We start from the raw sequence: 14087 nt of genomic DNA, 5'->3' as shown, positions 1-14087 counted from the left end.
CGGTGTGGTGTGATGAATTGGGAGATTGGGATTGACATGTGTACACTAATATGTATAAAATAGATAAGTAATTAGAACCTGCTGTATAAAAAAAATGAATAAATAAAATTTAAAAAAAAAAAGAGAACTAATGAGAGCTTAGAGTATGCTGCATATCCTCCCTTATTTGAGCCCAGAGCCATTTGCTTAGACAAACCTTCCCTTGAATATATTGGACAATTCTGTCTCCACTTCCCATTAGCTCTGTAAGTTATTTAACTTCTTTGAATGTCAGTTTCTCCTGCAAATAGAATGCCTAACTTAATGTTTATTTTAAAGATTAAATCTTCTAGCATGTGCCAAAAAACAAAAACAAAATAAAACCACACGTGATCACCTTAATAGATGTAAAAGAAAAAAGAGTATATGACAGAATTTATCATCTTTTCATTATAAAACTCAGCAAATAAGGATATAAGGGAACTACCTGAAGCTGACAAAAGGCACCTATAAAAGTTCCCCAGCTGGGGCTTCCCTGGTGGCACAGTGGTTGAGAGTCCGCCTGCCGATGCAGGGGGCACGGGTTCGTGCCCCGGTACAGGAAGATCCCACATGCCGCGGAGCAGCTGGGCCCGTGAGCCATGGCCACCGAGCCTGCGCGTCCAGAGCCTGTGCTCCGCAAAAAAAAAAAAAAAAAAAATTCCCCAGCTAACATTATACTTAATAGTAAAAGAGTAGTTTATTTTTACTTAAAGTGGAACAAGATAAGGATGTCTATTCGGCATTGCATTGGAGTTCCTAGACAGTACAATAAGGCATACATATTGGAGAGTAAGAAATAAAATAGACTTCATTCACTTATGACGATTGCTTTTGTAGAAAACTTGAATGGCTGAAGTTTTAGCAAGGTTGCAAGATACACGATCAACATTCAGAAATCGACGGTATATCTATAAACTAGTAAAACACCATTAGAAATTGAAAATTTTCAAGTACTGTTTATACCAGCTCCAAAACATGAAATACTTGCATATAAATCTAGCAATGTATGTGAAATATTTAAATGGTAAAAGCAACTAAACACTTATAGAAGAAATTAAAGAAGACCTTAATACATAGAGAAAATTCAGTGGTCATGGATTAGAAGACACAATATAATAAAGATGTCAGTAATTGATCTTTAAATTCAACACAATCCCATAAAATCCCAGCAGAACTTGAGAAACAGGCTCTACAATTTATTTAGAAAGATAAAAGAACTAGAATAGTCAATATAAATTTGAAAAAAAATTATAGATGTCTTGTTCTACCTGATGTCAAGACTTCTTATAAACCATGCTGTAAGGAATATAATCAAGACAGTGTGGTATTGGTGAAAGGATAGCCATGTAGAGCAGTGGAACAGAATAAGTATCCAGAAATAGACCCTTTCAAATATGTCCACTTGATTTCATCACAGATATACAAACAATTCATTGGAAAAATGGTAAATTTACAGGCTCAATTCGATATACATTATGCACAGAAAAAAGAAAGCACCTCAACCTATGTTAGCAACATAGACAAACATTTACTTACAATGAACCAAAGACTTAAATGTAAAACCTAAAACCATAAGGCTTTTACTAGAAAACGTAGAAAATATTTCTGCCTTAGCCAAAGATTTCTTAAATCAATGCTAAAAGCATGATCCTTCTTCTTTAAAGAAAAAATATTAATTGGACTTATTAAAAACTCAAAACTTCTGCTTCAACTACACTGTTCAAAGAATGAATAAAATGAGCCACAGACTGGGAGAAAATATTTGCAAAATACATATCTGCTAAGGGACTTGTATACAATATATAAGTAACTCTCAAAACACAATAAGAAAAGAACCCAATGTTTTCTAAGATGGGCAACATATTTGAATAGATTTGTTTCACCAAAGAAGACATATGTATGCCAAAAAAGTACATGAAAAGTTGCTTGATATCATTAGTAATTACAGAATGGAATTTAATACCATAGTGAGGTATCACTAAACAGCTATTAGAATGGCTGAAATTAAAAAAAAACCTAAAAACTAACAATACCATTAACTGGCAAGTATATGGAGCAATTGGAGCTCTAATACATTGCTGGTAAGAATGCAAAGTGGTATGAACATTATGGAACACAATTTGGCAATTCCTTATAAGGTTAAATATACATTTACCATACAACTCAGCAACATAAGTAAAAAGGTATGTTTATATAGAAACCTGCATGAGAATATTCACAGCAGCATTAGTCATAATCATTCCACACTGGAATTAGCCCACATGTCCTTCATCTGGTAATGGATGAGCAGCCTATACCACATCCATACAATGGAGTAATACTCTGCAATAAAAAGAAATGAACTCCTGAATCATGCAACAGCAGGAATGAATCTCAAATGCATTATGCTAAGTGAAATAAGCCATACTCAGAGGCTGTGATCCCATTATGACATGCTGGAAAAGCAACATTATAGGGACAGAAAACAGATTAGTGGTTGGCTGGTTGGATAAGGTGGTCGAAAGTTGGGGAGGGTTGATTACAAAGTGGCATAAGGAAGTATTTGGAGATAATGGAACTTTTGTTATTGTGCAGGTAATTACATGGTTATTTGAATTGGTCAAAACGAATACAGCTGTACACTTAAAAGGGTGAGATTTACTGTATGTACTTTGTTATCTAGTAGTAAACCTAACTTAGAAGAAAATCATTAGGTACAATTAAGAGCATATTGGCCCAACAGTGAAAAATATCAGTGACAGAGCAATAGAAATCCACCATGATTTGAAAAGAAAGATTAAAATAAGAAACAGAGAGAAAGACATTTGGGAGAAAAAGCAAAGAGTCAAACATACATGTAACTGGAGTTTCAGAAGAGAGGAGAGAGAAAAATGTAGAAAATAATTTCAATAAATACTGGCCAAAAATTATCTAAATTTGATCCAAAACAACAACCCCACAGGTCTGGGAAATTCACTGACCGTAGCAGAATAAATTTCAAAAATTTACCAAGAAACTGCCACTAAACTAAACACAACATGGTAAAACTACTGAAAACAAAAGAAAAAGTAGCCAGTGAGAGGGAAAAACAAAAAACAAAACACAAACATATTACATCCTCTCTCTCCTCACCCCAAAGTAAGAATGACATGACAGCTGACTTTTGTTAAGGAACTGTTGAAACTACAAGACAATAGTTTCTGCTAATGTGCTGAAAGAAAAAACAGTTAGCCTAGAATTCTCTGTCAAAGAGAAATCTTTCAGAACTGAAGGTGAAATAAAAACAGTTTCAGATAAACAAAAGCTAAGAGAATTTGTCATTAGCCAACCTGGACTATAAGAATTGATAAGGAAGTTCTCCTGGCTGAAGAGAAATAATACCTGATGGAAATTCAGACCCAAAAGAAAGGAGAAAGGACACTCTTCTGGTTTAAAAGGCAGTGTATTATCTGGCCCTCATCTATTACTCAGATTTAATCTCATAAGACATTCTCTTGAACTCACTGCCCAGCCCAGTGTTTCTTGATTTTGTTTTTTCCCAAATTCTGCCAAACCCATTAATGGATCGTGAATCCTAGAGGGTCAGGATGAGTATTTTACTTTTTAAGAAGTAGAGTAGAATGGGAAATATCAGAGTACACTGGTGTGAGGGCTAAGTATTAACTTTTAACATTATCTCAGGCCTGTTTGTTTATATACTGGTTTACAATGTAAAATGTATTTCTTGATCTCTGGGTTACAGTCCAGAATGTTTGGAAAACACTCCCCTAACTCCGCTGGCCTTTGTACTTCTTGAACATCCCAGTTCCTCTGTGTTGTTGTCACCTGAGAACTTTCTTTTTCATATCTTGGCATGGCTAGCTTCTTTTCAACTTTTAAATTTGAGCTCAGATATTACCTTCTAAGAAAAGTTTTTGCTGCCTTTCTTAAAAAGCAGGGTACCGCAGTTAGTGTCAGCATGATCTTAAAAAAATCCTAGAGCTAAAGAGCATTGAAAGTTTCTTTTGAACTTACCCTGAATTTGTGTCTGGTACTCAGACCTTTCTCAAAACTTGTCAATAATGGAAAGAAAATGTAGGGAAGCAAATAAACTATAATGACAGTCTGTTTTAGGTGGGAAAAGGTTATTAGACTACTCCAGATCTGTTCCCTGGAATTCAAATGCGCAGTCTTTTTTTTTTTTTTTCCAATTAACATCTTTTCATTCCTTTCCTCTTTCTTTCCACTGGAAATTATTACTTTGCACTAGTTTTTCTGGTCCTATGTGAAAGCAGCTTTCCATTAACTCTGGAATTTCTCAATTTTTCAGTGGTCAAATGTGCCTATCCATACGTTGAAAATGGAATGATAGTCTCAGGACGTGGAACAAAATTTTACTACAAAGCAACGATTGTATATAGATGCATTGAGGGTTTTAAGCTTAATGGCAGCAACACAATTGTCTGTGGTGCGAACAGTACTTGGGAGCCTGAGATACCAACATGTATTAAAGGTATAAATATTGTCATTTTCCTTTGTTTTTTTTTTCTTTGACATTAAATATCAATGATACAGAATAATAGAAAAGAAACAATTTTCATATTTAACTGTCTTGCATTCATTTCTGTGATAGTTGTATGACTTCAAATTTACAAAGAAATCTGCTGTTGTGATTTTGGATGTCATTATAGGGTCTTAGCATTTCATGTACATCACACATGTATATAAATTTCTCTTGTTTGACATTTTTTACATGTAAAAATGAATAGCAATCATTTTTCAGAGTAAATTGAAGCATAGGAAGTTTTACCTAAATAAGAGTGAAAGGCATAATTCATATTAATGAAAAGAAAATAATAATGCCCAAGTTTTTTATTCAGTCTACATTATTTTGTTTTCCAGAGTCAACTACTCCTAGTACCCAGCCTACAATTTCCAGTGCCTCAGGTTTAGTAACTACCTGCATATATTTTTTCAAAAGTCTTTCAGATTCTTGGTGAAAATACTAGCAGTAACTCGCAAGTGTTTGATCCAATCTACATTTTTTTTGTTTTCCAGTGTCAGCTCCTCCCAGTTCCCAACCTCCAATTTCCAGTGACTCAGGTCTAGTAACTTCCTGCTTATATATTTCAAAATCCTTTACATTCCTTGTGATTTTTTTCAAAATCTTTTAAATTCCTATGATTTACACTCATTCATCAGTTTTAGGAATGAAATGGAGAAGAACATATTAACAGCCATTTTAGTTGTTACATTTAGTGACTTTAAAATTATTTGCAGTAGTCTGCAGATATAAGCAGGTGGCAAGTTAAGTAAACTTTAAGCATGTTTACTTACATGTAAAATGATTAAAAGATGGTTTTTTTGGTGGATGATTTAAAACCTTCCTTACTGAGTGGTAGTAAATTTAAAATGGGATCCATTTAAAGCACTTAGCACAGTGCCTAGTATCTAGAAAGCTCTTAAAGGTAGCTTGCATGCATTACAGCATAACTCAATATTAATGCAGAGGAAGGTCCATGGCGTCTGTTTTTTAACATGTGTGTTTTCTGTATCATCGACATTGATAATTTATTCATTTTAAAAGTGATCTGTTGACACCTTTACAGGGTATCTCCTGGGTCTAGGACTATGTTTCTTTTCCCAGACCGTGACCAGTTTGGTTCTGCAGGGACTACTGATTAGCTGCTCTGCCTAAGACTTGAGAGACTATTTTGATATGGTGGAAGGAATTATCTTCCTGATTTCAGGGCTGCTGTCTCTGGCTTCTTCTCTTTGGTTGCAGCAGAAGCAAGAGACAAGAGGAAGAGAGGAAGAGCATTAGCCTGGGCAGACTGCACTCAGGGTCCCAGTGTGGCTCTGCTCACTAAAGTAACAACATTTCTATAGGTTCCAGTGTCCCATTGTTTAATGACTCAAACAAATGTCATCTACTGGCTTTTAATTTGTTTACTTCTTATTGTCCTAATATTTTAAGGACTGAGGGGAATTTTTCATGTTAACATGGTAATTAGAACACCTTTTTATAATTCCCGTAAACCTGGTATCCAGTAATCTCCTTGAGTACCTTGGTGAGGGCTGTGAAGTTTTGGTGGGAAAAAGATGTTTTTTTTGGTGGATGATATTGACCCATCCATGTTTACTCACATGGTCCTACTGGGACTATGCACTGTGGTATACTATGTTTGTTGATAGGCTCTTTTGAAAGAGTTGACCATAAGCATTTTATAAAGGATTTATAAAACACTGATACAGTTTAGTGTTTGAAGAAGAGAGAATTGTGAGGACAACTTTATAAAGAAGGTAAACTACAGGGATTTTTTTTTTAAATATCAAAAATCAAAATTCCTCATGAGACTGTCAATCATTTTTTATCATCAGTTAGAGAGCATGAAAAGTATCATTAGTGACATATAATGGTGATAAGGTAGATGTGATTATGCAAATATGAAAAAATGTGGGCAAAATACTAAGTGGAAAAGAAAAGGATACAAATTATGTAATAAGGTACTATGTGGATGGTATTTTTTTTAAGTTTCATATCTTTATTCTGAACACATATTTTTATGGTTTATTATTAGTTAACTTCTAGGATTTCCATTATATAATACAAAGCCATAGTGAACATCCCATAGTGAACATTCTTATGGATACATTCGTATGTACTTGTGTAAATATATATTTTAGGTTAACTTCACAGAAGTAGAATTGCAAAGTTTAGGAAGTATGTGTATTTTTCATTTGGGGAAATAATTCAATTTGAGAAATAATCTTTTTAAAAAATCAAAAGTAAATCCATAATTTTGTATTGATAAGGCTGGAGAATTGAATCAAATTTATTTTTCCAGATTCCAAGCCTACTCATACAACTACGACTCTGGGGTCAAGTCATCCAGGTGCAGGAGTTCTTTATTCTACATATATTGCTTAGAACTTTTTAGGGTGATGAGTGAAAAATGATGTCACATATTAATTTGCATTTATTTAATTATCAATGAAGCTGAGCTTTTTTCATCTACAGTTATTTGTTCATGTCCTTTTTTCATTTTTCTATTTGGTTTCTAAAATATTTCTTGTTGATTTGTCAGAATTCATCAAAGCCTGTTTAAAATGAACTTTTTTTTCTAGGTTGTTTTTTTTTGCCTTATATTTACTAGTCAGTTTTAAAATTTTATATTATTGGGTATATATATTGCTTTTTATAACTTTTAATTACATAAATAGTATATGAATATGAGTTTGTAAAATTTCAAACATTATGAAAGCATAGAGAGTAAAAGATTACTTCTCCTCCTCTTTCTCTAGTCCATTTCCTGAATCATCACTTAATAGTTTAGGGTATCTTTTTATTTCTGTACATCAACATCTTTATATGTGTACTTATACATATTTTGGCATTTTTTCTTTTTTCTTAACCAAAAATGGCATTATGCTGTTCATATTTTTCTGAAGCTTTCACTTTTTCCATTTAATGTCTTGAATTGGGGTTCTTTTTAGATTTACTCCCATCCTTTTTAATGATGACTTTAATATATACCATATTTAACTATTCTCCTATCAGTGGTCATTTACATGTGCATTTTACATTTATAGGTAGCTGGGTGTACTGATCTTTTCCTTAATGGCTATGACTGTGTATCCTTCTTATAAAAGCTTCAGGACTTCCCCATGCTGAAATTATATAAACATCTTAACCATACATCCTGATTGCATTATTTGCATTAAATCGTTGTTTTATCTGAAATTCATTATGGTATGTGGAATGAGATTAGGTTCATCTCCATTCCACCCACCCCATCTAAGGGCTAAGTAGAACTATTTGTTGAATAAGTTGTCTTCTCTACAGCTGTTTTGAAGTGCCAGTTTTTATCGTACATTAAATAAAGTCATAGGTGTTCTAATCTTCTCTCTGTTCCCTTGATCTCTGTCCATTCCTGTGCCCCCAGTAAGTCGATTTTTTGACGGCAGTACCATAATATGTTTTAATATCTGGCAGAAGACATCCTTTTCAGAAATTTTCAGGCTATTTTCTATGTTAATTTTTCTAGATAAAGTTTTTTTTGACTATTTCAACCATTTTAAGTGTACATTTCAGTGGCATTAAGTACATCACTACTAGCTATCATCACAACTTTTTCATCATCTCAAAATGAAAGATTATATCCATTTAATAATAACCCTCCATTCTCCCTCCCCTCAGCCCTGGTAACCAATATTCTACTTTCTATCTCTATGAATTTGACTATTCTAGGTCAAGAAGTAGAATCACTTCTGACTTATTTCACTTAGCATGATGTTTTCAGGGTTTGTCCCTCTTGTAACATGTAGCAGAACTGTATTCCCTTTTATGGCTGAATAATATTGCATTATTTGTATATACCATATTTTGTTTATCCATTCATTTGTTGATAGCCACTTGGGTTGTTTCCACCTTTTGGCTATTCTGAATAACACATTGGGGTGTATGGTAATTCTGTGTTTCCCTTTTTGAGGAACAAACTTAGTGTCTCCCTCAGTGGCTGCACCATTTTACGTTCTCACCAGTGATACACATAGGTTCTAATTTCTCTACCTCTTTGTCAACACTTATTTTTCTGTTTTTTGATAATAGCCATCCTTATACATGTAAAGTAGTATCTCATTGTGCTTTTCTATTTTTTAATTTCCCTAATGATTAGTAATTGATCATCTTTTCATGTGCTTATTGGTCTCTTATAGATCTTTGGAGAAATGTCTACTCAAGTCCGTTTCCTATTTTTGAATTGTTTTTTTGTTGTTGAGTTTTAGGAGTTCATTATGTATTTTGGATATTAATCTCTTATCAGATACATTATTTGAAGATGTTTTCTCCCATTCTGTGTATTGCCTTTTCACTCTGTTGGTAGTGTCATTTGAAGCACAAAGGTTTTTAATTTTGGTAAAGTCCAGTTTATCTATTTGTTCTTTTGTTGCCTGTGTTTTGCGTGTGACATCTAAGAAATCATTGCCAGATCCAATATCATGAAGATTGTCCTCTATGTTTTTTTCTAAGCGTCTTATAGTTTTAGCTCTTAAGTTTAGTTCTATGATCCTTTTTGAATTAATTTTTGTATATGATGTAAGTGTCCAACTTCACTATTTTGCATGTGGATATCTGTTTTCCGAGAAACATTTGTTGAAGAGATTATCCTTTCCCCATTTTTCCCCATTGAATGTTCTTAGCACCCTGTTGACAGTCATTTAACCATATAAGCAAGGGTTTATTTCTGGGCTTTCTACTCTATTCCATTAGTGTGTGTGTTTTTTTCTATGCCAGTACCACTCTGTTTTGATTATTGTAGCTTTTTAGTATGTTTTGGAACCAGGAAGTATGAGCCCTCTCAACTTTGCTCTTCTTTTTCAAGATTTTTCTTGGCTATTGCTAGTTCCTTGATTCCATATGAATTATAGGTTTGATTTTTCAATTTCTGCAAAATGGATTTTCAAGATGGTGATAGGGGTTGCATTTAATATGTAGATTGCTTTGTGTAGTATTAGCATCTTAATAATATTAAGTCTTCCAATCCATGAACACAGGATGTCTTTCCATTTATTTATGTCTTTAATTTTTTTTCAGCAATGTTTTGTAGTTTTCACTGGATGAATGTTGCACTTCCTTGGTTAGTTTATTCCCAAGTATTTTATTCTTTTTGATACTGTTGTAAATGGAATTGTTTCCTTAATTTCGTTTTTGTATTGTTCATTGCTCATGTATAGAAATGCAACTGATTTTTGTTTGTTGATTTTGTAGCCTGCAGCCACCTTTGCTGAATTATTTGTTATATCAGGTGTGTGTGTGTGTGTGTGTAATCTTTAGAGTTGTCCTTTTATAAGATCATGTCATCTGGAACAGAGATCATTTATTTCTTCTTACCCAATTTGGGCGCTTTTTCTTTCTTTTACTTGCCTAATTGCTCTGTCTAGAACTTCCAGTGTTATGTTGAATAGAAATGGCGAATGCAGGCATCCTGGGTTGTTTCTTATCTTAAGGGAAAAACTTTCAGTTTTTCACCATTGAATATGATGTTAGCTATGGATTTTTTATAAATTGTCTTTGTTATTTTAAAGTTTCCTTCTATTACAAATCAGATTCTAAATTGTTTTTAAGCCCTCCTGTACCTTTTAGTTTTTTTTTTCTGTTGAGATATAATTGACATATGGCACTGTATAAAGTTTACATTGTACATCATAATGATTTGCCTTACATACATCATGAAATGATTACCACAGTAAGTTCAGTGAACATCCGTCATCTTATATAATACAAAATTGAGGAAATAGAAAAAATTTTTTTTCCTTGTGATGAGAACTCGTAGAGTTTACTCTCTTAACAACTTTCTTACATAACATACAGCAGTGTTAGTTATATTTATCATGTTGTACATTACATCCCTAGTACTTATTTATCTTATAACTGGAAGATTGCACCTTTTGACTGCCTTCATGCAATTCCCCTTTCCTCCTACCCTCTGACTCTGTTAACCACAAATCTGATCTCTTTCTATGAGTTTGTTTGTTTGTTTGTTTTTGAAGTATAATTGATCTACAGCACTATGTTAGTTCCTGGTATACAACATAGTTAATATTTTCATACATTTCAAAATGATCACCATGGTAAGTCTAGTTACCATCTGTCACCATACAAAGATATTACATAACTATTGACTATATTCCCCATACCTTACATTTCATACCCATGACTCATTTATTTAGTAACTGAAAGTTTTTACTTCCTAATCTCCCTCATGTATTTCTCTCCTCCCCGTACCTCGAATCCTCTCCTCCTGGCAGCCACTTGTTTGTTCTAGGTATGACTCTGTTTCTGTTTAGTTATGTTTACTTGTTTTGTTAGATTCCACGTATGAGTGAAATCATATAGTATTTGTCTTTCTCTGTCTGACTTGCTTCACTTACTATAATACCCTCTAGGTCTATCCATGTTGTTGCAATTGGCAAGATTTCATTCTTTTTTTATTCCATTGTATGTGTGAATGTGTGTGTGTGTGTGTGTGTGTGTGTGTATATATATGGATAAAGAAGATGTAATGCGTGTGTACAGGAGGGCTTAAAACCAATTTAGGATCCAATTTGTAATAGAAGGAAACTTTAACAAAGTAACATTCATCTATGGATGGGCACTTAGTTTGCTTCCATATCTTGGCTATTGTAAATAATGTTCCAGTGAACATAGGGATGTGTATACTTTTCACATAAGTGTTTTCATTTTCTTAGGGTAAATACCCAGTGTTGGCTTGTATGGTAGTTCCATTTTTAAGTTTTTGAGGAATCTCCATACTGTTTTCAATAGTGGCTGCACCAATTTACATTCCCACTAACAGTACACAGAGGCTCCCTTTTCTCTACATCCCTACAGGTATTTGTTATTTGTTGTCTTTTTGATGATAGCCATTCTGACAGGTGTGAGGTGATACATCATTGTGCTTTTGATTTGTACTTCCTGATGAGTAGTGGTGTTGAGTATCTTTCATGTGCCTGTTGGCAATCTGTATGACTTCTTTGGAAAAATGTCTATTCAGGTCTTCTACCTAATTTTAAATTGTGTTCTTTGTTTTGTTTTGATGTTGAGTTGTATGTGTTCTTTGTATATTTTGGATATTAACCCCTTGTCAGATATATTGTTTGCAAATATCTTCTTCTATTCATAGGTGGTCTTTTGATTTTGTTGATAGTTTTCTTTGCTGTGCAAGTTTTTTAGCTTGATGTAGTCCCATTTGGTTTTTTACTTTCGTTTCCCTTGCCTGAGGAGACATCCAAAAAAATATTGCTAAGGTTAAAGTAAAAAAAAGGTATTTGCTATGTTTTCTTCTACAAGTTCTATGTTTTCAGGTCTTACATTTAAGTCTTTAATCCATTTTGAGTTTATTTTTGTATATTTTATGAGCAAGTAGTTCATTTTGATTCTTTTTCATGTTGCTGTACAATTTTCCCAACACCATTTATTGAAGAGGCTGTCTCTTCCCCATTATGTTTTCTTGTCTCCATTGTTGTAGATAATTTTCCATATAGCAGTGGGTTTACTTCTGTGCTCTCTCTTCTGTTCCATTGTTCTATGTGTCTGTTTTTGTGCTAGAACCATACTGTTTTGATTATTTTAGCTTTGTAGCATAGTTTTAAGTCAGGATGTGTGATACCTCTAGCTTTGTTATTCTTTCTTAAGATTGTTTTGGCTATTTGGGGTCTTTTTGTTTCCATACAAATTTTAGAATTATTTTTTTCTAGTATTTTGATAGGGATTGCATTGGATCTGTAGATTACCTTGAGGTGTATGGTCATTTTAACAATATTAATTCTTCCAATCCAAGCACAGTATATCTTTCCATCTGTGTTGTCTTCAATTTCTTTCATCAGTGTCTTATAGTTTTCTGAATATAGGTCTTTTACCTACTTATTTCTTGGTATTTTGTTCTTTTTGATTTGATTGTAAATGGGATTGTTTTCTTAATTTTAGTTTTAAGTATAATCACAGTGAATCCATAGGATAATTCTGACAATACACTAATGATAAATTTGTTTGCTGTACCACAGAATATTGTCCCAGGAAATGTTACTGGACAGGAAGAAGAATGCTTTGATACTGAATATAAATTTATAATATTTTGATACTACTTTTAATGAGAAACATTAATATAGTTTATATAAGGAAAATAAAATTATAAGGGTTTTTGTACAAAGTCAAAAAATCAAAACCTATGAATTTAGAGGACTTTAAGCTTTATTGTTTTTTCTTCTTCTTTTATTTACTTCCATTTTTTTCCGTTTTTCTAGGATATCCCAGTCCCAGTGATGAACCACCACCTAAAGATGCTGAGAGTTTAGGTATTATTTTGGTTGTTAATAACCCTGCATCATGAGGCCCTAGTTTTCAACATGGAAATATTACCGTTATCTGTAGTTAGAAAAGAGACAACATGTCACAAATTGGTGATAATTGTTCAATGTGTAATTGTACATTTTAAGTAATCTTAAAGGTGAAGATACCATGACAAATATAAGTGGTACTATGTATAGGCACATGAGGGTAATACAGTTTTTAAGAGGTTCCCCAATTTAGGCTTCCTAGCATGATAAGTTTACTTTCTTAAATAATATGGTTACATGTAGTTTAATATATATAAAACATAGCTTGTTTCCCATGTGATAGTGTTACTTTGTAATGGCAATTTTTAGATAAATTTTCTTTCTACTGGTACCTTGTATATACAAGCCTTGAAGTACTACTAGTTGGGTTAGTTTTTCTATATCAAGCTGGGGTAGCACACTTAATGTTGGCTCACATAGTTCACACATATGTGTTAAAGAACTTGATGAAGTATAGTTGTGACAGTTAAATGAAATATAAAGATTTACTGATAAGGAAATGAAGAAAAATAGCTATTACTTTACTTTAGACTAGTAAAGTTAGTCTATTTATAATATGTACTTTAGGCTTGTTATGTTTTCCCTCTGAAAACTTGCCACGGTGTCAAGTGAATCCAATGCCATCTCAAGATGCTTACACTTGATAATATTTATGAAATAAAAAGAGCAGAGCCGAACATGACATTTTATGCTATGAGTTATAGATAACAAAAGTAATGGCAGTTAAGAAGCAGAGGTACTGACAAACATTTCTAAGAATTAAGATTTGGTAGTATTATTTATTGCTCTCTGGATAGTCAAAAATGCATGTTTACGTTTCTGTGCATAGTTTTTATCCATGTTCCCTGGTGTTCCCTTTACATTCTTAGATCAAATCTCCTTGTAGGACTATGTCTTAATCTGGAGGGAAAGGGGAATAGGAGCTGTGATGATACAATGATGTATTGTTTGTGAAGACTCTGCAAATAACATCTATATGATAGATTAATAGCACTCTATGACTTATTCTACAGACCCACTTAGGGAAAAAAATATATGTTAAATTTCCAACAAAATCATAAGTAACAAAAGACTGAATGTTGAACTAAACGAACTATAGTGGGCTGCTACGTTTCTAAAATGATTTTCCTCTAGTAAATTCTAATTGTCCTAGTTACCTTTACTAAACAACCTGGTGTGGTAGCTACAGCATACAACAGTGAAAAGTGAGG

General features: G+C 33.2%; 1 protein-coding gene across 5 annotated transcripts in view; it reads left to right on the top strand.

Moving 5' to 3' along the window:
• LOC137219884 (membrane cofactor protein-like) overlaps positions 1-14087 on the top strand; it is a 54206-nt gene that overhangs the window by 31083 nt on the left and 9036 nt on the right. For 3 of the 5 annotated variants that reach the window (XM_067729113.1, XM_067729114.1, XM_067729116.1), the window contains exons 6-10: positions 4310-4492; positions 4882-4926; positions 5038-5082; positions 6828-6875; positions 12784-12834. In XM_067729113.1, coding sequence (XP_067585214.1) covers positions 4310-4492; positions 4882-4926; positions 5038-5082; positions 6828-6875; positions 12784-12834 — 372 coding nt within the window. The remainder of the gene's footprint in view (positions 1-4309; positions 4493-4881; positions 4927-5037; positions 5083-6827; positions 6876-12783; positions 12835-14087) is intronic. The other 2 variants (XM_067729115.1, XM_067729117.1) reach the window with 2 other exon arrangements.

Source organism: Pseudorca crassidens, chromosome 2 (assembly GCF_039906515.1).
Source record: "Pseudorca crassidens isolate mPseCra1 chromosome 2, mPseCra1.hap1, whole genome shotgun sequence".
NCBI lineage: Eukaryota > Metazoa > Chordata > Mammalia > Artiodactyla > Delphinidae > Pseudorca > Pseudorca crassidens.
The sequence above is the reverse complement of the archived record's forward strand: the minus strand, read 5'-3'. Positions and strand labels throughout refer to the sequence as shown.